This window comes from Hippichthys cyanospilos, chromosome 8 (genome assembly GCF_059441005.1).
Source record: "Hippichthys cyanospilos isolate Australia breed blue-spotted pipefish chromosome 8, RoL_Hcya_1.0, whole genome shotgun sequence".
Taxonomy (NCBI): domain Eukaryota; kingdom Metazoa; phylum Chordata; class Actinopteri; order Syngnathiformes; family Syngnathidae; genus Hippichthys; species Hippichthys cyanospilos.
Window position 1 is genome coordinate 8,399,166 of NC_142376.1, and position 26,518 is coordinate 8,425,683.

Consider the following 26,518-nt stretch of genomic DNA (forward strand, 5'->3'; position numbering starts at 1 on the left):
TTGCTTTTTTGTGCAATAAGGGTGTAAAAAAAATATATATATTTTTTAAAAAAAGGTTTATTTGTTGAACATTAAGGCATAGACACGCACAGTATACAATCATCAAAATAGAATTTACAACCTCAACCTCTTTGGTTTGCTTTAACAAAGTAATAAGGCACGTAGGCAGCGGAATTTAATACGGAATATACACATACAGTATATAGATTTAATATTGATCAATGTGAGGTTTACAGGTTAATTATTCCATAGTCTACTAATGATTGCATGATAGCTTTTGCTAATATTTAATATAGTGTGGCTTAGCAGCGCAACAAGCTAACAATAAGGGTATGTACTCTTTCATTCCAACCATAACATAAAAAAAAAAAAAATGTACACGCCGGATCCTCAACAACAGAAGGAAGCCATAGAACTGAAGCAAGCTAAATGTGTCCGAAAATTTTCCTGAGAGCAAAGATGAATCAGTTAACAACTGATTTTTATTGAGCGGGGATTGCGGAAAGGTTTTATACGCGCTTATACAGTATGGAGGAGGTGAATAAACACACTTAAAGAAATATTTGAGGAGATGTGTCCATATAAGTTATTTTCGTACACGAATAATGATGTAATTTCAGATAGAAGGCAGGAACCTAATATTTTCCTGCACGCATTGAATGAGAGAAGTGTCGCCCTCTGTTGGACAATATGAAAATTGAAATGTGAACAGAAACTAAGGCAGGGCATATTTTTTGAATGAGGAAAAGCGCTGGAATGTTGAATTGAAATCCAAATAAAATTTGAAATATTTTTGTACATCAATGACAAGCGAGCTTATTATTTCAATTGTGAGCTAACTCCGTAAAACCAGGAAAAGGTGTGTGATTTTTTTTTCTCTTCGGATGAGGAGAATTAGCACTGAATGGTGGGTAAGTTAAAAAAAAAAAAAATCAGAAACTCAAAAAGGGGATGGGAGACATTTTGTACATTAATAGAAAAAAAATTCTATTTCACAAAATAAAATTAAATCTTCTGCATGCTTTGAATACCATCAAATAGACAATTTATTTCTTATCAATGGGGCTTTTTTTTGTCACCAGGACCATACGTATCTTTTCTTATTCTATGCATAAATATGACCACAAAAAGAACAAATAATCCTTGAAAATGAACTTTATGGAATTTATATTTAGTTCTCAGTCAAAGAAACCTTAGTTATGTAAACATACTGGCCTTTGAACTTTTTTTTAAAGGACATTCAATGTTCATATGTGTATTTCAGGCTTCTTAATGAAAAAAATAAGTATACATTTTTACAGTAGTTTTGTGGCCATTTACTTAAGTGATCAAAGATAAATAAGTCTATTAGTGTAAATTTTAAAGGACTAAGCGTCTGCAAATACGAGTCTTGACCAGTAAAGAGAGCAAGTAACAAGTCAGTTCCAGTTGAGTAACACCATATTCGGTATACTGATGAAAAAAATAAAAAATAAGTGGGCAAAGTGTGGACTGATAACTGTGATATGAATATGGAATAATAAGATGTGTTGAAAGTATGACAATAGCTGCATAGGTCATTTTGGTTGACAAACCTCTGGAATACAGCTAAGTATAGAATATGTATATGCGTAACAGATGAATAAAAAATAACGTCTCTTAAAATACATGTCGATATCATTATTTTAGGCCACAACATTAGGTACACCTGGAAATGGCTGCGTAAAAAGGCAGACAGAAAAATTGGTCATTTTCTGCCCACGCCCCAAAATCGCCGCCCGCATTTTCGAATGCACCCTACAGACAGTTTTTGGAATGTAGCTTTTTTCCTCTAGTCTAGCTTTATTTAGCTCTCAAAAAAAAAAAAAAAAAAAAAACGAAAGTCAACGCAAAACTTTTAATATCTCACTACGCAATTGCTTGTGGTGTACCCAATGTTGAGTCCAGTGACATTTTGTAGCATAATTCTGATAAAAAAAAAATGCCTTTCATAAATGCAATATTATTACAATCAGCGATATATTAATAGAGGCTTGTTGTGTTGTTAGCACCGAGACCACAGGCACACTCACATTTGGCACACTTTTGACAGTAACATGGCCGCTCTGAGAATACTGTAGAAGGTAAGTAGGCAGCTTACAGTGAGTTGGCGGAGCGCGCAGGGTTCTGGGTTGCATCTACGCGGCTTTGGGGAAGAATAGTATGGTTGTGGAGGTCTGTTGGCGATGTTCGGACAATCAACTGTCTGCATTGAGGCTGTGTTCGTACTTGCAGAACATGAATACAAAAAGCAATTCAGAAAGATGTCAGAGTGAACAATTGTCCAACACTTGCTGTATTAAAGGGGACCCGTTATGCAAATGAGGTATTTGACTATATTCATTAAATTAATTTCAGTATTTTAGAATGATTGGGAATATTAGTTAGTGATGGACAAATGAAGCTTCATGAAGCACTTTTGATATTTTTTTAACTCCTCTAAATTGCACTCTTGGTTCAAAGAGACAGTAGAAATTTAATGAGTTTCCACTGCACTGTTCAACCAAGAGCACCATCTAGAGGAGTAAAAAAAAAAAAATAATAATAACAATAATCCCAGGGGTGCTTCATGAAGCTGCATTTTCCTGTCAGGGGAATATACTGCTGTATTGTATTGAACAGATTAAAGCAGCCCACAGAAGGTGATGCCATGTTCTACTTCTCTAAACAGAAATCTAATTGGAACTAAAGCCCCTTTCGCACAGCCTGTACATAATCTTTCTTCCTCGATACAAAAAAATATCCAAATCAGAGTTGCATTCAATTTACTCACTCCCAGTTTGAGTGGAATCAGGCCATGGCACCAATCTATCAACATCGCTAATGCTAGTATTCTAATATGTGTGCTTGTTTTTTGGGGGTGCCGACAGCAGGCAGTACTGCAGGATTCGAAAAATTTCAAGGGAACAAGCGTTCTGTGACATTCTCTAATTTAAATGTGCTTAATACACTAAAACTAATCTGTGGGTATAGCTGTTTGTGAAGCAATTATACTTTTACATATATATTATATATAGGCATTTAAAGAACAAAAAAACAAAAAAAAACAGCCTGGTGACCTACAGTTGCTTCAAGAAAAGGATAGGTTTGTTTGAGCTTTTTGGGTGGCCAGCTGCCCTGTATCCCAGATTCAAAAACAAAATAAAAACCACTGACCTTGAAGTGGACACTAACTATTGTGAATCAGTTGCTGTTACAACTAAATGAAGTTGATTAATTGGGGCCTTATGAAGAGAAATACTGTTGCTATCTTGCTGTGTGAGATGAGGTAAAGAAGGCAAATTTCTTCTCATCTTCTACTGCCTTGCCCACTAGCACATTGCAGGTAGTTGTAAATTGTATATATGCTACTTAAAACTATACGTGGATTATTTTTTTTTTTACATATAATGTTCAATATGAACATGATCTGAGACTAACTCTAAAAACTATATATACATACCAGGTCCCCTTTATGTATATCTAACAGTATTCACGTAACGTTTATATACTCGTCTGTAGGACAATGCAAAGTGAGTTTATTGCTTCCTTCCCGACCTTCCTCCTGTGTGGCCGCTACCTAAGCAGCAGACAATAACACGCCCCGCTTTCTTCTTACAGCTGCGGCCGTCCAGCAGCCTCTTGTTTAGCATGAGCGCACTCACCAAATGAAATGAAAAGGCCTCGCTGCAATCACCTGAAGAGGAAATCATCCAAGGTCACTTGTTGAACGAGCAGGAGAGGGGGAACAACAGACTTTTCGTAATCTGATGAACATTTAGCTCTCCGCTGCTGATAACTGAAGGCAGGGCTGGCTAGCTAGGTGGATGGAAAATTTGGTTTCACACATGTGCAAAATGCAGACAGGCGAAATAAAAAGAAAAGGCGGGGCGAGTGGGAGAAGCTCTGATGTCATGACAAAAACGCTCTCCGCCGGGGTTTTGCTCGAGTTCAAATCTTCACGTGATTGAATTGACAAACCCCATCTTGGAAGGATAATCCAGGGCATGTCATGTCCTACAGGATGGAGGTGTTTTCAGGTGGGTGTGGCGGTGGCGGTCCTAGCGCATCCATTTTGTGCTCCCTCCCCGCGTCTCCAAGGGAGCCCCCTCGGGCCAGCACCGCCACCGTGTCCCCCGACATACCGGCAAACTCAAAGGCAAAAGTCCCGTAGAAGAGCATGATGATGACGCAGAAGACCCATTCGAAAATGGCTGAGGCGTGTTGCAGGACGAAGCTCTCTTGACAGAAAAACACGCCGCCTGGAAACGCCGTTAAGATGGAAATAAATTCAGCTCAGTGGGCAGCCATTTTGCCGTTTTCTGTCCGCTGCAAATGACATCGCAGCTGCTCTTGTAACAACCAATCACGGCTCACCTTGCAAATGCCACGTGACCAAACTCAGAAAGCAGGTGAGCTACAGGAAGTCCTGAGCAACTGTGACGCTAACAGCAATTTACAAAATGGCCGCTCTCGATATGGATAAAAATGGGTGGATTTTACCGCTTAATTAATAGCCCACAAATGCAATATTAATCTGAAGGACATTTTTAGACTAATAGGGGCACATAAAACAAAATATTGTAAATCTGATGTGACCGCCTCTTTAAGGTATGCAGGATATTAGTCTGCGCTATGATCTACCGTTCGAACTAAAGGAGGCCCAAACGTTGCAAATGAGCAAGCAGCACAAGAGGATACTGAGCACCAGGGCAACGAAGGCAAGTAGGGTCATAGAGAGCCGGAGGTGGGCCACGTTGTACTCCCCCTGCGTCTTGGCCAGCCGATAGGTCAGCGCCGACTGCAGGCACACAAACAGCATACTGGTGGGGAAGGCGATGCCCGCTCCGACATAGTGGAGAATTTTGGCATAGTCCACCTATTGGAAAGAGACAAGGAATTTGAGAAGTGTCCTTAGAAGATTTTTCAAGGTGTACACTCTATGATCCTCACACAGCAAAAGTATTGGAACACAGAGGCTATGCTTTTAAGTACAGTGGACCACCCGTGTTACAACGTCCCTGCCTTATGTTATTTTCATGTTGCAACCTGGAATACTGAGTTTTTTTCATCGCCTCTTTATGACATTTTCCCGGATTTGCGACAAAAACAACTGTCACGACCTCACGGGGTTGGCTGTATTTGTGTTGTTTTGCCTCCATCTGGTGACGTTTTTAGGTAATTGCACTTATTTACTATTGCCGTCTGTTTCCATGCAACGCGTGACTACAATGCTGGTCTGCTATTGGTCGGAGTCTCCTCAAGGAGATGGTAGTCTGCTGTTGGTTGGCCTCACTTGTTTAAAAATGGCGGAAAGGTAAAGCTTTGTTCGATTGTGAGTGGTTACAAAACCATATTTATAGTGCATTTTACAGTTGAAAGGGTTAGCCATGGGTCCCAAGATTGCTAGTGATGTTAAAGAGAGAAGTAAAAAGATGATTTATATGAAAACGATGCTGTTGATAACCCTTATTAGGGAATATGGGCATAACAAGCGCCACTCAAAGGTGAATAGATCCTTTCTATATTTTTTATTTATGATGTTTTCTGTTTGTATACATGTATATTATATATACGTAGCACTTACTATACTATTTTGCTAACAATTTTTAAGATGAATGTACAATTCAGATTTGGATTTTACAATTTTAGCTATTTAACATTGGTTTGGATTGCCCGTCATACGGCCAAGTCGCCTTACAACCCCAACCGCAGAACGGATTAATCTCGTAACGCGGGGGCCCACTGTATTTCATTTTCTGTCTACATGTGTTGCTGCACAGAATGTGTTTGAATATTTGAAGTGTGGTAATCTGGTTCCCTCTAGTGGTATGTTAAACTGGATAAAATGTGCCAAACTCGTGCCTTATGTAATCCAAATACAATACATTTGTAAAAATATGTTTGTTTATTTCACATTGAAAGGTAAACGTTTTGGTTTTCAAGGCGATCAGAGGGACCAGCAAGAAATTTCGGAAGTCTGACCTATTTGCCTGTTGACCCAGCAAGAACATGCTGAACATTCCTTTGCACAAGGCTAATCCTTGAAGATTTATAGACAGTGTGATATGAAATGAGGGCCTGTCATTTGTTCGCCACGGAAGGTGCCAACAAAGGATTAATCATAGCAAAGAGATTCACGCGTTTCCAGATTTATGTACAGATAGATTTAGTTAGCATGAAATATTATGCAAATGAGATTACAATGTACATCTTACTAATATATCCACCACTGCTGTCACAACTACAACCAAGACTTTTTTAAGTAAGGCGTTTCCCCTTATATTAAAGGAAACACTGTACTACACAATATATTACATGAAGAATTGATTTCTTGAGCGAAATGTCAGCTTTTCATTTGGTCTACAAGACAACGTGATATGGTATAATTAATCTAACACGGAATGGATGAACTAGTACATAATTCATTCACTGGCGTGTGAGTTGAAGCGTATGCATGAGTGTTTACATGTGAGCCTGCTGCTCGGTGTCCTCGCCTGTGTGACTAATTGCCATCATTAAGGGAGTGAAGATGTAATGATGCATAAAGCCCTCGTTACTCTACTTACCGAAAGAGCGTGTATTTGTGTGTGTGTGTTTAAGACGCCAGGTGATGTACGATGTGCAAAGGACACAATGATGCAGTGGCAGAAAGGCAATGAGGACACAAATCGATGGAAGTTCAATTTTAAATCTGACGACAGAAGAGATGATTTCACGGATGTCAAAACTCAAGACCCGAAGGCCAGATCCGGCCCGCTACGTCAGTTTTTTTGTGCCCCACTATAACAAAAACAGTGTGTATGCTTCATGTTGGGTACCAAATGGATTTGTCCTGTTTATTTGGCAGAAAACCAATTGTGATTTTCTTCACTTTAAATGGATTTTACAGGCATTTTTTCCCACCAAATCCATTCATAACATGAATTGAATAACAAATGTATACTGTGGTGCCTTGAGATACAGACTAAGACAGACTTTCTATTCACATATCCATTGCTACAAGGTTAGAACACAATAAGATAGACGTTACTGCTTAGCCTGTCAATCGATGGTGTTTGACATCATGTATTAGCATTAAAATAGTAGACTCAAAGACCAAGCCATGCAGTTGCTTTAGATACATAATGTGGTAAAGTCTTGCTGAATGTTTAGTTTGACAGTAAATTTCAACTGCGGGTGGTAACAAAAAGTTTGATGATGATTTTTTTGAAGAAATGCTCAAAAATATTGCTTGGCAAAGTGTTGCTTGTTGTGAAGTGAATTGAATTCACTAGCACCTCATACTGCACTAAATCACATGGCTGGCTTTTCAGTTGAAATTTTGTTTGTTGGTGAATATTCAGTAAATAAATGCAGAGGCTATTGTGTATATGTGCGTTTATTTTCACATTGATATCCGCCCTCTGAAGTTAACTATAACTTCTAAATGGCTAAATGTGAAGTCATGTCTGTAGACACAGTGCAGGATAAATATCATTTACATAAGACTTTCTCCTCGTGGTCTTTCAGCCTCTTGGTGGCAGCTGAGTCACATCATGTGAAGCTGGGCTGGCCGTACGCCTCAATGATTCAGTTACAGAAAGGCCATATTATAATATTGAGAGGCTTTCCGTGCACCAAATAGTTTCTAGTCATCCATGCCACCAATGCCTCTCTCTAATATAGGACTATTTGTCATCAGACATAAACCCGGTCGTAACTGTAATTAATCTGAGTTCACAGACAAACGCCCACATATGAACATTTAAAAAGTAAATGCTGACTGAACTGAAGTGATGACCAAAACAGAAGCACTGAGGCGTGTAAGTGTAAATTAAAACCTTTCCACATGTTGTACATGACTTCACTTAGGCTACAATAAATGGACACCAAGTATTTAAAAAGAACTATTAGAGTTCCTGTTTAATATCACATTTTTAGCATGTTGTGAGTGTCCATTCTGCTTTGACTAGTCTGCTTATATTCTTGTTGTTTCCCTGGTTCATAATGTTACTGTTTAACTCTAGTTTTTAAAACAACAGCTCATATCGCAACACAAGCGGTGGCAACAAATGCATACAGCACATTCAACAACGCTCACTGGTATATATTCTTTATCTTCTGTGAAAAACGATTAATAAGCTGCAACCGTCTTCTTTGTTTCGTCATTAAATCTACTTGTAGTTTATTTGTACCGCAGCTAGGGCGTGATAAAGACTTTTCGGAGTGCTACGTTGGCAAGCGACATGCTTCATCTATTTCTGTCCTTCCCTGCCCAAACCGTCATTCTGCCTGACAGCAAAAGCCCCCGTGGCCACACCACAGCTGTCCTGCCAGCCCGCACCTTATGTAACAAACTACAGGCGCGACAGCGCCATGCTATGTCATCACGCCTCTCCTGCCTGTTTGATCAATGTTTTCCTCCGCGCTGTCCAAACTGTTTTTTCCCTCCTTTCCTACGTTCCGTGATGGAGTGTCACTATTCATCCACCATCATTTACATCTCTATTTCCTTCCCGCAAGCGAGCGCCAAGTTTTAGGGCCTGTGTTTGGGTATGGATGGAGCCTTGAGCGCACGTGTTTGACCAAGAAATCTTAGCGGTCAATACCGGACTGCATGAGTCACTTTCCCCCCACCAGAACCACTCCCACTTTAGGTTTATGAAAAACGCTTGTGCTGAGAGAAGGGGCCCCAAAGGAGAAGCGGGAACCAGGTGAGACTCAAACACAAAAGTAGATAAGTGGAATTTTCTGTAAACTACATTTTTTTATTGACAACTTTACTTTTTACGAAACTTTTTTTTACAGTGAGTAAAAAAGCGGAATCTGCAATTCTTTTTTTCATACTCAAATATATGTACTCCTACCTAAACACAGAGCCTGAATGAATATATTATTCCTATGAAGTCATACTATGTAAAGTACTCAAAGTACTGTATGTGAAGGGGGTGGTTTAATTGCCAATCCAGTAGGTCCAAAAAGATATTACAGAGCGTGTAATAGCATTTCTTTGCAGGAGCTACAGCATGTTTTTGGTCAATAGTTATTTCCATATTGTTATATCTCCATTAAACACAGATGGAAATTTCATTTAACATTCCGGTGACACCCTCCACTCCTTGTGCGTGCCCATCTTCCAAAGAAGCGCACAGACATCCACGAGGCACACAGCCAGCTCTCCAAATATTTAAACTAAGCTGAGATTCTTTCCAAAGAACAAAAGTGCACAGGGAAGTGGAAAGGAACAGCTTCATCACAGAATTTAAAAGACATAAATGGACTTCTCCTCATGAATGCAAGATACAACTGTATTCTGGGCTAAGTCAAAAGCTTGAGTTTAACTATAATGACGATATAGTAAGATAATCATATTCTATGCACTCATACAAATGAGTCCATGTAATTTGTGTTGTATTCGTTTTGGGCTATTCTGATTTATACGTTTCTCTTTTAATTTGTGAACAGGAGGAGTTGGCCTAAAAAGCGTACCTGGAAGTTGCCCACCATGATGAGTCCAGCGGCACAGATCCAGCCTGTGGAGAGACTCGCTGTATTGAGGACGCAGTTTTGGTGCTTCTCAATGACGTGAGCGTAGCGAAGCAGCACAATCACCATGACTGTGGAACAAAGAAGCAACATTAAGATTATGTTAAGGCTTGTACTCTTGCATAGAAGCCCAGCATTGGACCATTTGGTACACTCCTCAAATTATTAGGATAATTTTTTTAATTATTAGGATAATTTTCAAGCTCCTTCAGAGGTTGCTGATAAGTTATTCATTCAAATCAGGTGTGTTGGGGAGAGAAAACCGGAAAACATGCAGGATACCGGCCCTCGAGGACTTCAATTCAACTTCAATTCGTTCAATACCAATGCTCTAGCTAGCGGTATGTACGTAACATTTATGTTCAATAACTCTGAAATGAATCATTATTTAAATATATTTATCTCCCATATTTAAGACCAGTGTCAATGTTCAAACTTCATATAAATAGTATCTTATAGTGTTATTAAATGTTATATGTATAATGAAGAAAAAAAAACTGCCCCCTTTTTGATGACCATTAGTCAACTATGCCACTATATTTTAAAGCTGGTTAATTAGGGTGTCACTTGGAAAGCCAAGTATTTTTTTTTTAGATTATTTTATGGAAAAAAATAAACAAACAAACAAATTTGGGAAGAAAAAAAAAAGTCCAGCATATTAAAATAACGGGAAACACTACAGTGTGCACATTTTGTTTTGGTATGAGTCTGGCTTCAATTTTAATGTTGACTCAAGCCGACCTTTCGTATGCCAAGAAGCACAAAAATTCCTTGGAAACTGATTGAAAATTACAGGAAGTGGAATTACCCTCACAAGGCAAAAAAAATAAGATGGCGGGAAATTGTGAGGAGTGTGGAGGTGGGGTGTTCCAGAAGGTGAAGGGAAATGGGGAGCACAACTGTAAGTTGGGGGATGAGTGTTTGCGCTAATAGGCTGTGACTTGAGGGTATTGTTGGTGCGCTGACAAGCGAGCGAGCCCCCACTAGCTTGTCTTTGTCTGGAACATTTGCGACTCCTCCGCTGCTGACGCAGGCTGACCAGCCTCTCGGTAAAAATGGGCCACGGAGGCGAGATGGCAGAACGAGAGGGGACAAGCAGCCCCTGGTGTCTTGACACGCAGCCCATATATTGTCCTTTCAGACTAAACTGTTGTCAATGTCTCTTTGTGGGAGTGGGGGAAATAGGAGGCCGCTCGTCGCCAAACCGGCGTAGTCATGGCAAGCGTGGTCGCACTGAGGAAATATTTGGCTGTTTGGAGTTGACAAGGCTCATCTCCGCTTTTGCGGAATGTGGAAATGTCAGAGAAGACGTCGCTGTGATGAAGTGCATGCACTTTACATTACCTCAACACAACCTTTGGAGGAAAAATACTTTGTTTCCAAAGTCATATGAATTTGCAGGTTTGAGGCTCACAGAGCTTTTGATGCTTGTTTTGATCAAGTCTCATGCTGTAATAAATTACACCTAGGAATATGCCATGTACATTTTGAAATATCTGTTTTATGTATTTATATGTAGGTATGACAATTTTAATGTTGCTTGCTTACCTTTTGAGTTACAATGACCGTATTTTCTGCACTATAAGGCGCACCGGATTATAAGGCGCACCTCAATTAATGACATATTTTAAAACTTTTTCCATATATAAGGCACACCGGATTATAAGGCGCACCCTCAATTAATGACATATTTTTAAACTTTTTCAATCACAATCTATTAATACTCAAAGTAATAACAATAATAACTCAAATAATATTTCTAAATTCGCACTAGCATAATAACTCAATGTCAATATGACCAACCTTGTTCAATGTGTAAACACACAAAAGAAACAGGAAAAGCTTACTTTATCAGTTCATTGCCCATCTACCAATCCCAATTTCAATTTTGATCCATACATGAGGCGCACCTGATTATAAGGCGCACAATAAGCTTTAAAAAAAAATGGCTTTTGGGTGCGCCTTATAGTGCGGAAAATATGGTACTTAATCGCTAGAGCGCCGAGAAAAAAAGTTGACCCAGTCATGTACCGTACAGTACATTTTCGAGTATAAGTCAAGTTCTTTTTTGTAAATTTCATCTCCCGTATCAGGGTGTCGACTAATAATCGCATAACTCGAAAACCAGACCAATCTTCTTCACACATCTGTGAAATAACTCAAATGGGCAGCAAATACAGCTCAGCGCTAATATAATAAATTAATAGCTCCTCTTTTGCAGTGATATCAGTTTAGTAAACTGCATACAAATGAAAATACAAGTTGGCTGTGTCACTCACATCAAGAGATTGGTCCAACTGCAGTAAGAGACAGTCTGACACGCTCAGCATACTTTACATGCTCATCGCTTCTCCTTTAGAGCAGGAGACAGTAAAATTACCCGGGCGGGATAGATGCAGTTATCGAGAAGTATCTATGTGACAAGGTCTGTTTCTTTTTTTAAAGTTTGATGAACCAGGTGTGCAACGACGCATACAGGAGAATGCGCTACACGTCAAGTCACTGTATTATAGTAAAACAGCAAGCTTTTGCGAGAAAGCCGGGTAACACTTCAAAACAAACTGTACCATAAGTAGTAATTTGCAACACAAAATGCCTTGGTAAACTTTTATATTGAAAATCTTCCCGTAAGCTTGGTCGGAACAAAGGTACACTTGAGAATTATTGTATAATGAAGTGAGGAAAAAAAAATATCACCACAATGTACCGGTAATATACTGTATCTTTTAAAACATTGTGATTTTTTTTAAGTTACATTAATCATTATAGTGATTTAGAAAAAACAGATGTTGACAGCAATTTAAAAAGTTTACAACTCCTGCAGAGACTTTGATGAGGAAAGCGACGTTGCACCACCTGGTGCAGTGGATGTGCAATTACACTTCATACAGCAAAAGTCTGTTTCCCGGGGTCACACATGCTTGCCCCCACCCAGTTAACTTAAGACCAACTCACTAATTCACCGTGAGCACTGTTTAAATGGATTTTTGAATTGTATAGCTGTCAATGGCAGTTAATGAGTTAACTAATTCCCTGCCAGCCCAATAAAATATGATCCTCGACATATATAGCCACCAATGGCATTAAACAAGTTAAATATTCTTGCAAGAAGGAACAAGTAGCACACAGCACAAAGCAGCACAACTTAGTTGTCAACCATAAATATTCCAAGCGTCATACATGAGCTATGTGGCAGGGATATAGGGGTGTTATTAGCGTTCAAAATGAAGGCATGTTTTGAAGGACATGTGGAAACAAGTCCCAAAAAATGAATACCAGCTTTGAGAGATGAAGGAAATGCAAAGCGTTTCAAGCAGATGTATAAACAACATCTTCCATGACTGAAACACATTCAATGGAAAAACACATTGCTAATCATTTGATTATTATGAACCCATTAATTGTCCTGTTTATCTCAACAAGCTTGATTTTGTGTGTATGTACGGGCTACTTTGCATGAGTGGCTCATCAGCGCAAAGAAATCTTGGCAGAGTGATTTCAGTAAAAATCATGGGGGGAAAAAAAAAAAACCAGCAGCATCTCCTTGTAAACAATCTTGTCTTTTTTTTCTCCCCTCCTCCTGTATAAAATAGGAAAGATGCTGGCTCACTGAAGGGATAAGTAAGTCAACAGCGGTTTATTGCATTAGATTATGGCATTTCAGTCTCTGCTGCAGACTGGCCGGCTGTGGACCTTTTTCCATTTCAACAAAATGAGTTTTTAATCATTACAGATGAGGACGTTTCAGCTTGCTGGCATGAAGCTGTTATGTAAAATACACAAAATTCAACAGAATGTGAAAGATAAGAAACGTTTTGCCTAAGAGATACAGATATCATCCGCGTTTACATTTTTGATGAGGTGGATTGATTTCTCTTGGGTGTACTGGAGTTCACATAGTGCTGATGGGTTACAGATTCCTTCAGAATTCAATGAATGCATCTGAATTGCAGGCAGCGTAATTGCTCCGCAGCCAAAGGCTCTGGACAAACTTAAAACTCTTACCTGTTTTCCTAAAGATCCTGTTACAGATATTACATTAACCTGCTGTGCGACAACAACGAATGGCACTAATTTATCATGAGCACACACGTATGACTGAGCTTTGATTACTTTCCAAATTGTGATTCAAAGCAGATTATAAAGTGTTCTATCTAACCTCAGGAAACCTGGGTCAGGAAGTGGTCTGCTGACTTAAAAATTCAATAGGTGTGTTTTGAGTCAAACTGAAACAGCACAGACGTGTCTTTGTGTGCAACCCTGGTGTCAATAAATCAGCAAGCATCACAATTGCACGTCCCTACAAATGGACCGGACCGCACCTTCCAGTTAAACAAACCCCAATGTCCCACAACAGGGGATCCGTCTCTGCCCAAATATTTTATCCCACGGGAGGCTTGCAGTAAAATAATACAAGCATTGTCTTTGAAGGATTGTGCTGCATGGGCAGAAAAAAAAGTGTAGCATGGAGTGATCGCTTGATCGAGTTAACCCCTGAAGCACATAAATCAATAGGCTAAGAGGCTAAAGTGCTGATTATTTACAATAGGCTCTTGTAGAGGTACATACCGCATCAACTTAGCCTACTTTCATGGAGAGCCAAGGCTACTTGCTCTACGACCAGTATTAAAATAGCATGTTCTGAACTTCTGACCAGTCATGGAGTAATTCAAACCTAAGAAAAGCTGACAAAGCTGCAATCTTAATGTGCAGTGAAACCTCTGCTATGCCAACTGAATTATACATACATGATTATATGCTGGATGAAGATGGATGCTTGAAGTTATGTTTTTTTTCCCCACAGAGGGTATGTTATATTGTCTGTCTACATGTGATGCTGCATTGTTTGTGTTCATATATAACACGACTATATCTGGGCTTATTTTGTTAGTTTGGCTATAACCACTTTTAAATGGAAACTTGGATGCTGCATTAAAACAGCATGAAAGTCAGGTCACTTGCAAGTTGGGGTACCAAAGAGTCTATTAATTTCTTTTAGACTCAAACTATCACTAAACTTTACGCAATCTGGATTGTTGAGATCGATCACAATCGGTGATCAGGGAGTTTAAAAATAACAAAAACAACAAACAAAAAGATCGCAAATCCAATCACAAGATCAGGCTGTATGTCTATTTAAATAACTTATTTACTGCATACATTATTGTACAATGTTTATGGAGTATCAACAAAAATATTTATGTAATATTTATAAAATAAAGGCCATGGTTTAATTATCTTTGCTATCCCCAAAACTAACAGAGATGCATTGGCCAAAACATCAATGATCACTTAGAAGGCATTCAAGAACAGTCCTGACATGAAGTGAAAATTCAGTGAGGTCAAACAAAAACATCTTGAGACAGAAATAATCGATGCAATAACTTAGTAGGAAGAGAAAGGCTTGCATCTTCATCTATCGTGACACAGGCTCCATACTTAAAAAAAAATAATAAAGACTACCCTTTTGCATCATGCATGCATCATTGTACTGTACAGTTTGATTGAACGCAGTATCAATGGCGACTTAACTGCTGTACTCGACCTGGTCTTTATTTATGGATTAGGTTTGTGGTTAGACCACAAGGCAGTTACACTTCTTGGCCCTTAGCTAATAGATCAAACGATAGCCCCTTGGATTTGATTATGATTATTTTTCTTTGATTTAAGATAACTAGATTAGAATACAATGCTTGGAACCAAAAAAAAAAACAAACCAAGTCATTGGTTGTCACCAATGGCCAGCTGTGGCACAAATGATGGACGCTTACTGTTGATGAATGGGTTAACAGCACCCGCAACAACAGTCAGTTGTAAATTATACACATTGAATGCAGATGAACGTATGGCTCAGGCAACAGTGCCAGTGCCAACCAATCGGAGAGAAGAGACTGTCTGTAAATAGCAGAATGGCGACTCCTCGTGAATAAACATGGAGAAGAACCAACCCCCGCAACCCCCCTTACCCTCCTGCACACACACACACACGCACACACACACGCACACACACACACACACACACACACACACACACACACACACACACACACACACACACACACCATGTGTGAGCCACAGCTGGGAAACATTAACTACATGAGGGCAGTCAGAACCAGCACTTAGCAGAAGGAACAGCACGTGTAGACTAACAAAAAAAAAAAAAAACGTTTGGACCAGCACACGGTTTTATATCATCTTATACGTATTTTCCTTGGGTCTACAAGAGTGCACATTTTTATCGCACGTGTGTGGTCGTCGGGTATTGTTGTTTTTGATTCATAAGGCAGGAATGAGTTCCCGGCAATATTTATTCTGTTCCTGGTAGTTTGTGGCACGTGTGTAAGGGACAGTTGATTTTCTCTGTTTTTCTTCTACTTTACATCTTGGATTGTGTGGTCACTTACAGTTGAGAATAACAAAATTCTCATGTAACCGCTGGACGGTCTCCAGTGACAATCATTATTGAAGCACTAATCCTCTACGGAAAACACTACTACCGTTCTGATGTCGTTAGGTTGTTTGTTCTTGTTTATTCTTATTTTGACAATGACATTAACTGTCGTATTTGCACGATTCAATTTGCTCAACCAACGGCAAATGTCTTCTCACTTGTTTTATTAAACAGTCACGTCAAAACCACAGAAGGAATTTTTGCGAGACAAAAATGTTTAGTAAGCCTGGTTTTGTTAAAAATAGTGATCAGTAGGAACAGCAACTCTGTAATGTGAGTCATATACATCTATTAAACTTCCTTTGAAAAGAAATCAAATTGCTCTCGCCCGCCTATATGGGGCACTTGAGTGTTGCTAGTTGCTAAGGTGGCTAGCATCTAGTGCTGCTCGCCGCTAAATTGGAGGCGTTGCTAACCGCTGGCAACAGGCGATGTATAATGCAATTTCAGCATAATGAAGTCATTTTTAAGCATCCTTGTCAGCATAATTAGCGATTGAAGTTGATTTCAAGGCAACATAGTGGTGTTGATGTTAGCTGGCTGTTTCGCCACGACACAGTGCCTTGATCGACTTCAAAATAAAAGTAAACACAGGCATGACCACTTGTTGCTGCGGTTAGCTTGACTTCCTTGAGATGGTGTACACAAAACACAGCGGTACCTCAGGCGACAATAATGCCTTGAGCATTTTTTTTAACTGCGGTACTCAAATTACTAGAAGACTCGTTTCATCCTTAGAATCAGAAAGTAGTGATAATGGAATTGTACCCCGCTTCAATTTGTTGTTAAGTAGACCTGTTCAAATAGGTAGCCTATCATCTTTGTTTGTGCTCATGGCACGTTCAAGGTCGTCATACTTGACAATGTCAGGTTATACTTCTGCGTCTTTCCGTCTGAACATTGAGTTACCTTGTTTATGAACTGTGCTCTATAAATGAAGTTGCCTTGCTTTAGTAGTATGGAACAGTTTGTATTTTGAAAGAAGCTAAATTGGGTTTGGTCACAAATCATTACAAGACATAAACAAACTCCTAATGATGCGTGTGATTGAGTTTGTGTAAATGTGTGCACATGATGCCTTACCCATGAATGAGCCTGTACTGCAGATAAGGCTGAAGAAGCAGCTCTCCGGCGGAAGTGTCCCGCATTTACTGCAAGACGACAAAACACGGACATCAATGATATTACCGAGACACAAAATATCAAAAATGAACAAGTAGAACTTCCAAAATAAGCCAATGAGTGATAGGTGAAAATGCTTTGTCACTTTCAGCAGATGTTTACTTTATACAGTAACTGCTATGTAAGACAAAAGAAAATTCAACATTATACATAAAAAAAAATAAAGCGACCTTTACAATATGACGAGTTCAGGGTTGCTAGGATCTCAACTTTTTTTTCAGTATGACTCTGAATGAACAGCAATTGTTTTGTTGAAGGTCTGCTAATAGAGGCCGTCTGTCTGTGCCGGGAGCTGCTGCCCACCAAAAGCTAACTCAGCTGACTGCAGTCACATGAGTTCTTCAGTTCATATGTAGTCATATACTGTGGACACACTTTATTATCTTTTTTTTTAACTAAGAATTAACCCAACAAGTGCTTTGCTTTCTCTTTAGCTTTTTTGTGTGATTCCACCAACCTTGAGTAAAGGGTTGCAAAGTGAACTTCAACTTCCAGGCCAGCTCTGTCAAATAGTGTATTTTTGTAATGCAGCTGGATTATGCAAGATTTGGGAACCATACTTTTACCAAACTTGGTGGAGTGCCGCATAACAAGCCAAGAAAAACAAGCTTGATTTAAAAGAACTTCAGACAAGTCCCCCCCCACCCTCCCTCCCCCTTGTAGTTTCATCTGTTAATTTTGCATAAACCCCTTTGTTTGGTCTCTGTTTATTTATCTTTCATGACATAAGTTTTTGGATTCATTGGCTTTTCTTGAAAAGACATATTACGTAAATGGAGGGTCTAACTGGCTTTTCATGTTCAAAAGGCCAAGAGTTAAACAAAGCAGCGAGCGCTTTGGTTTGTTCCCAAAGATGTAAACCGGCTGCTCTGCAAGTGTGTGTTTACATGATTGCATGGGGCCTGGCTCCGCCTCTGAACAACCACAGTGGAAGGCGGGATACTTCAGTCAATTCCTAACACGTGCTTAAGAAGAAGTGTCTCCTTTAAGATCACGTGACTTTTAGCCACAAGGCGGCGACATGAGGGGGACGTGAAACACAATGGCCTGGTGTTCCTGTTTTTAATCATCAGACAGACAGACACGACAGGGGAGAGGGGAAGACGTGCAGGAGTGGAGGTGGGGTTGGTGGTGCAGGGGTCCTCACTGACCTGATCAGAGGTATGTTGTCGAGCGTGCAGCACAACGTTGGTCCACTCTGCAAATACAGCTCCTCTACGCACGACTGGTTGTATAACCTAGAACAGCGCAGGGGCCATCATTTTCTGACATCCTTCAAACAACTGTACAATGAACCCCCGTTTATTGCTGTAGGTATGCCCCAGGCGCTCAAATAATGCTGCCCCTCCCACAAACTTTAAACACAGTAACTAATATAGGACAAACTTAAAATGCGATTCATTCAATCCCTAAGATCTTTATGTCTTGATAGTTCGGACATTCAATACGAAGTATTTAATTAAGTATTAGGATAAGGGAGTGTCTGAAAATAACTGACAATGAATGGGTTAAATTTATTAAAACACCTGCTCTCACTGTCAGGAACTGGAAGAATATAACATCACTTTACAGAGAGAGAAAAACTGTTGCTCACTAGTTTAAATAAAAGAAATAGAAATAGAAGAAGTCATCACTTAACATTACATTTTGCTATGTGTTTCTACATTTACAGTAATCTATGTGATATTGATTTGCAAAGGTTAAATCAAGACAACCAGACTTTTCTTGTTTGTAAAAGAAATTTCATCTATTATCCAAAATACGTCTTCTGTTTGAAAATTTTCAAAGCGTAGAATGTCTAAGTTTTGCCCCTAGAGGGTCTGATTCTGTTCCGGGTGTTGTAGCAATAACATTACTAGAAAATAAGACAAGAAAGTAAATCAAGGGAAGGAAGCAGAAAAAGGAAGAAATTCATCCTGAAAATTCTGCGTACCAAGTCTATTTAGCTAATGCCCAAATAGAAGCAAAACTGGACACTTCCCATAATCACAAACTTGTCACACAAATATCTTGTTAATAAATTTGATACGTAATGGCTCCAGGGGATTTTTTTTTTCTAAATTCTAAGGAGTGTTAAAATGTCTATTTTGGTAATGAGTGTACCAAATGTAATAGAACTTGGGGTCTGCGAGCACTGCTAAAGTATCGTCACTTTCTTGGAGCAGTTTTACAACCACAGCCTTTGACGGACATTGCTTTGTTTTATGTGTTATTAAAAACATTTGTGGTATCGGGACTTGGTATTAGTGAAAAAACAAAACAACAAATAAACAAACATTTAAAAAAACAGTATTGAACATCCCTAAATGTTGCTGGGTGGTATTGGCTTTTGAGGTTGAACTTTGGGGGAAAAAAAAAATAGAATTACCTCATTAAGTACAGATAATTGCAATCGGTAAAAGAGAAGAATACTAAAAAAGCAGTAAACGAATTTACCAGTTATCCACAGGGCAGACGTGCTGGTTGTAGAGGGCCATGGCATACCTGAGGGAGGAGAAGAGCGAGGGCAATTAACTGAAAGAATTGGCAACAATTCACTTTTTTATGGGCTGTTGCTTGTGTACTTGGCCTTTTCCTGGAAAGATGCTTCTTGATTTGTGAATTCTTGGCTGTCTAGGCCTTTGCTCCTCTGTTCCCCAACCTCCCTTGCAACATTTTCAACTTTCTCCTGTTACATGTATTTCTGTCTACGGTACCAGTATGTCGAGTCCTTGTTATTTTCCATGTAGCATATTTTTTCTTGTTATTCTGTGAATATGTCTAAATGATTTCACCTGTAGAGCGTTTTAGCATGTCAAGTAGCTTCACAAAAATCGAAACTTAGTCAATGTAAAACGGACATAAAAAAACCTCGACCAACATCTAGTCACTAGATGTTGGTCGAGGTTTTTGGAGCTCCCCTTTTTTAAGTATGAAGACTTTTTTGTGTGATCCAAATATTCCACTAGATTCTAGTGGAATATTTGGATGACACAAAAAAGTCTTCATACTTAAAAAAGGGGAGCTCCGTGGTTTGATTTTGATATATTTTTTAATGATGCATTTTCCATATAATCGAGGGTTTAGGTATCAATAGTATTAGTGGTATTTGTTACTTGGAATCGGTAAGTACTCATCCTTGTGTCAGCCAGGAAAAAACTAATACTGAATATCCCTAGTTAGCATTTTTCATGGCAATAATTCACACAAATTAAATTGCTGCACTTGTGACCATTTCCTGGAGAGACAAACTATGCAATTCCCTAAAAAGAAACTATTTTTAGAGTTGGTTCATTTGAAAAGTCATTGAAGTCATCATGTTTAAAGAAATGTTAATTTGTTCTCATAGTGGATAAATAAATTCCAAATCATGATTATATTATCCTATTTCAGTGGATTTATTGTTCTGATCAGCCCACTGACTTGGCTTGTGAGGAAAACAAAATTTAGCCATGGGCAACCTGCCATATATCACTAAGGCCTAATTCAGATATGAGTGGTTTGTTTAGTCAATCTTGGGTAATCGTGGCTTCGGCCCAACAGTCATGTTGACTTGGCTCAGGTCGCTGACCACAGCTGTTTAAGTCATTGACCAGAGAAGAGCATTATCTGCAAGATAAAGACAACTACTGTTCTTCTGATTGTTGTATGAAGTAACGCCATCATAGTGAAAAAAATTCCTTTACCGTCCATACATGCACCAGCCTTAATAAAGGAGAGCTGTACTAAATGAGGCTCAACAGAATAAAATAATCAGAATCACAAATGGCTTTATGATGAACACAATAAACAGTATTCATTTGCTCCAGATAAACGCCACATAATTCAAGGTAACACAGCTCAAAACCTTCATTTTCTGCAGAGAAGGGAGGAGTCAAAGGGACAATTAAAAATGTTTCCAAGGCCAAAGGTGTCCGCGCTATATAACGTCTTCTGATGTGCACACCTGCTCCACACACGTGAACAACTGCATGCAATCTGGAAAGATTGATTGCATTGTCACAAGCTGTCAAACGATAAAGCGTGGCTTTGTGAGAACCAGTAATAAAGAACAACCGTCGTAAAGTCAGAACAAGTTTGAAGAGGGAAAATCTCTACAATGGCACACAAAAAAACATGGATTTTGATTGGCTGTATTGCTTGATGCAAAATCTATAAAATAAAGTTTAAAAAAAATGGGGTCAATTGTATGGCTTGTTCTTTTGATTTTTTTTTTGTTAGCCTAATCAATACTTCTTTTTAGACACACACACTCACACAAAATAAGAATATTTAGGGCCTGACTGATTATATATATATATATATATATATATATATATATATATATATATATATATATATATATATATATATATATATATATATATATATATATATTATATATATGAGAGAGAAAGACTTTTTTAAGATGAAGCCAATTTTTGTATTTTAATGGGTGTCAATTATATGCAGATTTTCATTTTTAACGCGCCGGAACAGGTATCTATTATAAATATATCATTGGGTGGAAAAAAAAAAGTTCCTTTTAGGGTGACCGAATGGATTGTGTGCTGCATTTAATGAAGTTACGGACATTAAAAATAAGATTTGCTTTGTTTTGGATGACAGGTCCACAGATTTGTGTAGTAAATAATGACATTAGTATTATTGTATACAACTATTGTAAATGGCTTGAGTATATAAAGGTAAAATAATTGGCAAATATCAGCCATTTGGCCAATGATTTTTGGCCGATGTTTGAAGTGCCGTAATTAGCTGCTTAATTGGCCAGGTCCAAATAACAATATACCCGTAATTATTTTATAGAAAACAGCTAGAAATAAGACTAGATTAATCTTTAAATATTACACGTGAGGTCAGAACTGCAGCAAAAGTAAACTATTTGGATAAATTAAAGGCAAGACTGAAGGCAAGTGTAACCATTGCATAAACACTGTTCAATAAAAAAAGAATGTTTCATCATAAATTACTGTATATCATGAACCCACTGGCTTCAGCCAAGTAAGAATGAGTCCACCCTCCCACCTTGTTTTCCTTTAGATTGGCAATGAAGACGCGCGTTTGGTAACATTCGTCTTGATGTAACGTGTATGATTATGTCAAAGTCGTATAAGGCACATGGCAGACATGGCGATTTCTCAGATCTCTCACAAGAGGAAACCCAAAGGTGAATGTGAAATACAGCCTCGAGGTTGCAGACTAACGAAACCCTAAAGCTCTGAAGTGTCCGCTTGAAAGCTGACTGCATCTAGACAAACACAAAAACAATATTAACCAAAACCGGTGGATTAGCGAGGGGTTTCCTTCCAAGACATAAGAGGTAGCCATGGGTCCAACATGAGAAGAAAGTGTGGGTGGCTTATGCTTTCCATATGAAAATAGCAGCGATGGCGCTCAAACGAAAGATCTCATGAAGTAATAATTGGTTTGTTTACAAAATGAATCAGCTTTCGGAGCTCATACGCGTCCGTAAACATTAACAGCATTCTCAAATGGAGCGAGCATGTTTTTTTAATTTACAAAATGGAACGTTTAAGAGCTTCTTTGTGGAAAAAGCTGGTGAGGCTGAGCAAAAAAAAAACAAAAAACGGGGAGACCACAGCAAAGGGTGTGATGCATAAACTATGAATTCGTTTAGACTGTATAGACCTATATGGCTGGTTATTTACAATACATCTATTTATAGAACAAAGGTTATGTCATGCTATCAGACAGATGTCAAGCCAGAGCCTTCTGTTTTTTATACGACCCTGTAAGTGTTGTCTTATTGACGTCTCCTCCCAAAATTACTGATCTAATAATAATCACATAAAAGGGCAATATTGCCATAAAAATGAGGCATTTTTACATTTACATAGTATAAGAGCTCAAATAAATTGTGGAAAAGCGGTTTCGGATTACAGCCAAAATAAAAAGGTAAAAAAAAAAAAAAAAATCATAGATACACACTATTAAATGAGGACTTATGCAAACTACATTTCATTACATTCATTTCATTGTGTTTTTACTTTTCTTTCAACAAGATTGTTTTTTTTATGAAGTTGTACACACTGCAGGCTACATTAACGCTGCAAAACACTTGAAACGATTGATCTTTGTGATATTTTTATACCACCTTTTATACCTTGCATTTGAACAAGGGAGAATTTATTTTCAGAATATATCACCTGTCAGCAATAGTTACAGCATGTCCTCCTAACCCGAACTTGGAATGTTGTTTAAATTATTGCTCAATACACAAATGTCTATTGGGCTACCCAGTGCACACATTACATTATGACCCTGTAGTATTTACTTTACTCCCATCCTGTCGCCTGTAGTGAAAGAACCAAGTTATGCAACAGGTCACACATCCTTTGACATTCCACGCTTCAGGATGGGGGGGGGGGGGGGGACGGACCCTTGACGGCTCCTCGTAACAAGGCGCCCTTGTAAACGCGACAGGGTGGAACCTAGGTTTTGAGGGTGGTTCAAAAAATGGTTTCAGCATACCGAAAAATGTGCAAGTGCATTGTATTTATGCTGGGGTCTGCATACATATGGGACTTATGCCATCCTCCATTTTTAGAAGCTTGGCTTGACTTACACAAAGGCCTGTGATTCACAAGCAGTGGGCCATGAAAAGGTCATCAGGTGTGTCATGGGAAATTATCCAATTTCTTTTGACTCATTCATTGCCAGCCGAATAAAAAATGGATCTTTTGAGATCCAAAAATATGGCTGAACCCATAACATTCCTTTTTCCAAAAAAAGGAGCATGGGTACAGTGCTTACATTTGGCGGTTCTGGATGGATGCCATATTTCATGTGTAATAAAGAGGAAGTCAACCCAAACATTATATGTATGATCTAAAAAGGCCCACTAAATCTAAACATAGTATTTTTATTAATGTTATGTTTGTGGAAATTTAATTAAGCCACAAAATCCACCAATTTTTGATCTATCTGAGGGGCAGCCATTTTTTCCATTTGCTGTTGACTGAAAAAACATTTAAACAACAATTCCTCAGAGCTTAGGCAACAACCAATCACGGCTCAGCTTGCGGAGGTGACATGCCCAAAACATTAAACAGCTGAGCCCTGATTGGTCATTGCCTGTGCAGTGAGCAACCGTGACATCATTTTCAGTTGACAGCAAGTGGCAAAATGACCATCCCCAGAGATGAATAACTGGAGAATGTTGCTGCATTATTCATATTCCACAAACACAATATCAATCAGAATTTCTTGTTTGGAACGGCAAGGGTGCATAGAACATTTTACTGTAAAAAAAATGTTTAGGTTGACTTCCACTTAAATTGCAAAATAAATTGATTTTAAAGAAAGTCAAGACTTTTCTGAGTTTCACATGAGACAATAAAACTGAAAACAGTCAAACTTTATCTATGCCAACTACTATATGTAATGTCATCTTAAACAATTAAATGCTCTTCCACTAGATATAAAACAATTAACCTTCAGTATACAACTAAACCCTTTTTGGGCATTTTTTCTAAAATGAGAAGAAGAAATATTGTCCTGTGTAACATCAGAAAAAAATGACGTGCTTCCTCTTCACAAAACCGAATCAAAACCTTCTTCGCGGTAACAGTTCCTCTCTTCTGCCCTGATGTAGAAAAATCAACTTACTGTGGCACTATTAACTTTCCATGATTGAAGACACTATTTTTTAACCTTGAATGTGATTGACTAATCCATGTTGTCCACTGGGATAGGATCCGCCTCTCTACAACCCTCAACAAGATAAGAAGCAAAGAAAATGGATGAGTGGCTACCTTTGTAACGCTTAGATTATGTTAAAAGTAAAAAAAAATTCAATGTCAATCAGAATCATGTGACATACCGTCATTGACTATTCATCAACAATGCTGATGTTACCTAAACTCGCTATGCCATTCTTGCACTAACATGAAATTGTGCAGCCATCAAGTTGAACTCTCCATACACAACTGTGAACATTTGGATCGAGGCCATCTGTCTCTTACCCCCTACTCCCTCCTATGGTTTGCATTCCTGTTCTAACAACAGCGCATAATGCCAGATCTGTCAGCCCGAACATGACCGGGGGAACTCATTCGCTTTAAGTGTACAAACAGCAAGGCGTAAGATGTACAGACTGTCATGCACATAAAAAAAAAAAACACTTGAGAGCTAATCCACATGCAATTACCATGGCTCCCAGGAATTCAGGGTAAAAATGCAGTGTTGCTCTTTTGGAGGGAGGAGGAATGACCAGTTTAGTTCATTTCGGTGTGGTCCATGACTTTTTATATGCACCATGGAGCAGTTTCGTAGAAGCAATATTTTTACAATGAACGTCAACTGTGAATTTTTTGCCGCGTGTGTATCAAACTACAATGACAAAGTATAACACTTGGTATAGTACTACATGGACCTTGTGAGGAAATTCAACAATATTCAATAAACGCTCAACATGCTCTCTGTATGGGTTGTCGACCCTTGCAGGGTTTATCAGACCCTGAGACAGTGTGGGTTATTCTAAGACTACATCCAAGAATACTGTGTCCTCGGGTGCTTGTGATGAGTGTTTTCACTGTTTTGGTGCTCAGTTGATAATGGAAGAAAAAAAGTGAATACTTACACAACCCAGATCCCAGTGATGGTCAGTGCTGGGAGGCTAACAGGCAGTATCACCCAAAGAGACATGGCAGGCACCTCAAACCCTCTTTCCTCTTTTTCCTCTTCGACCATCCGAGCAATATGTGCTCAAGTAGTTGTAACATTTAACTGTGTGGGGCTGACATCTGCACTGACGCCAATTGAGTCATTTTAACAAGTCGGGAACACCAAAAGGACGTTTCAGCTGTCGAAAAGAAGGATGGAAAGGGCAACATTAGTACTTGAATCGAATTTTTTAGGTTTTTTGTAGAGCTCATGATGACTTCAATCGAGCTTACTAACGTGTATGTTGTTTTAACAATACACGCGTAATATTAAGTCACGTCTTCATTCGATGGTAGCAATGAATAACGGCGAATGAATGGTACACGGCGTCTCGTGCCGCAAGCTAGCAACAAATAACGGCGAGCATCAATAGCAAACCTGAACACTTTACTCACCTTCCGCCGCTACGTTTTCAAGTAAGGTTTTTTTTTCTTCCACCGCAAGTCTTCTTGCTTAACTTTTGTGTTCGTCGGCTTGTCCTGTTGCCTCTGCGAGTAGGGGGGGGGGGAGAGCAAAAATAGAGCAAGAACCGGTAGTTTTGCTTGTTTTCAAGCAAGAAAAATCCGCAAAGACGATTTATAGAAAGAATGAATTATGGGGGAGTTCGTCTGCCTTCATCTTGTAGCCCGACCTGCATGATAGCCGCCACGAGACACTGGGGTATCCAGCTGTTTAGCTCCGCCCACCGCAACCTGT

The 26,518-nt window shown here is 38.9% G+C and overlaps 1 protein-coding gene across 1 annotated transcript; it reads right to left on the minus strand.

Moving 5' to 3' along the window:
• Positions 1–39: 39 nt before the first annotated feature.
• LOC148420041 (transmembrane protein 150A) lies at positions 40–26,453 on the minus strand. Its single transcript, XM_088420862.1, has 8 exons — positions 26,218–26,453; positions 25,740–25,961; positions 19,595–19,642; positions 18,310–18,396; positions 17,060–17,127; positions 9,469–9,596; positions 4,699–4,876; positions 40–4,259 (listed from the first exon to the last, which is right to left on the minus strand). The coding sequence occupies exons 2-8, from the start codon at positions 25,847–25,849 to the stop codon at positions 4,015–4,017; spliced, it is 864 nt and encodes a 287-aa protein (XP_088276988.1). The 5' UTR covers positions 25,850–25,961; positions 26,218–26,453; the 3' UTR covers positions 40–4,014.
• Between the last annotated feature and the right edge of the window lie 65 nt (positions 26,454–26,518).

Bases quoted from the DNA above. Each gene is read 5' to 3' on its own strand.
- LOC148420041 (XM_088420862.1), bottom strand. From the start codon at position 25,849: ATGGTCGAAGAGGAAAAAGAGGAAAGAGGGTTTGAGGTGCCTGCCATG. The intron at 19,643-25,739 runs GTAAGTATTCAC...CTCCTCCCTCAG, and splicing joins ATCACTGGGATCTGGGTTGT to GTATGCCATGGCCCTCTACA. The intron at 4,260-4,698 runs GTATCCTCTTGT...CGGCGTTTCCAG, and splicing joins CTTCGTTGCCCTGGTGCTCA to GCGGCGTGTTTTTCTGTCAA.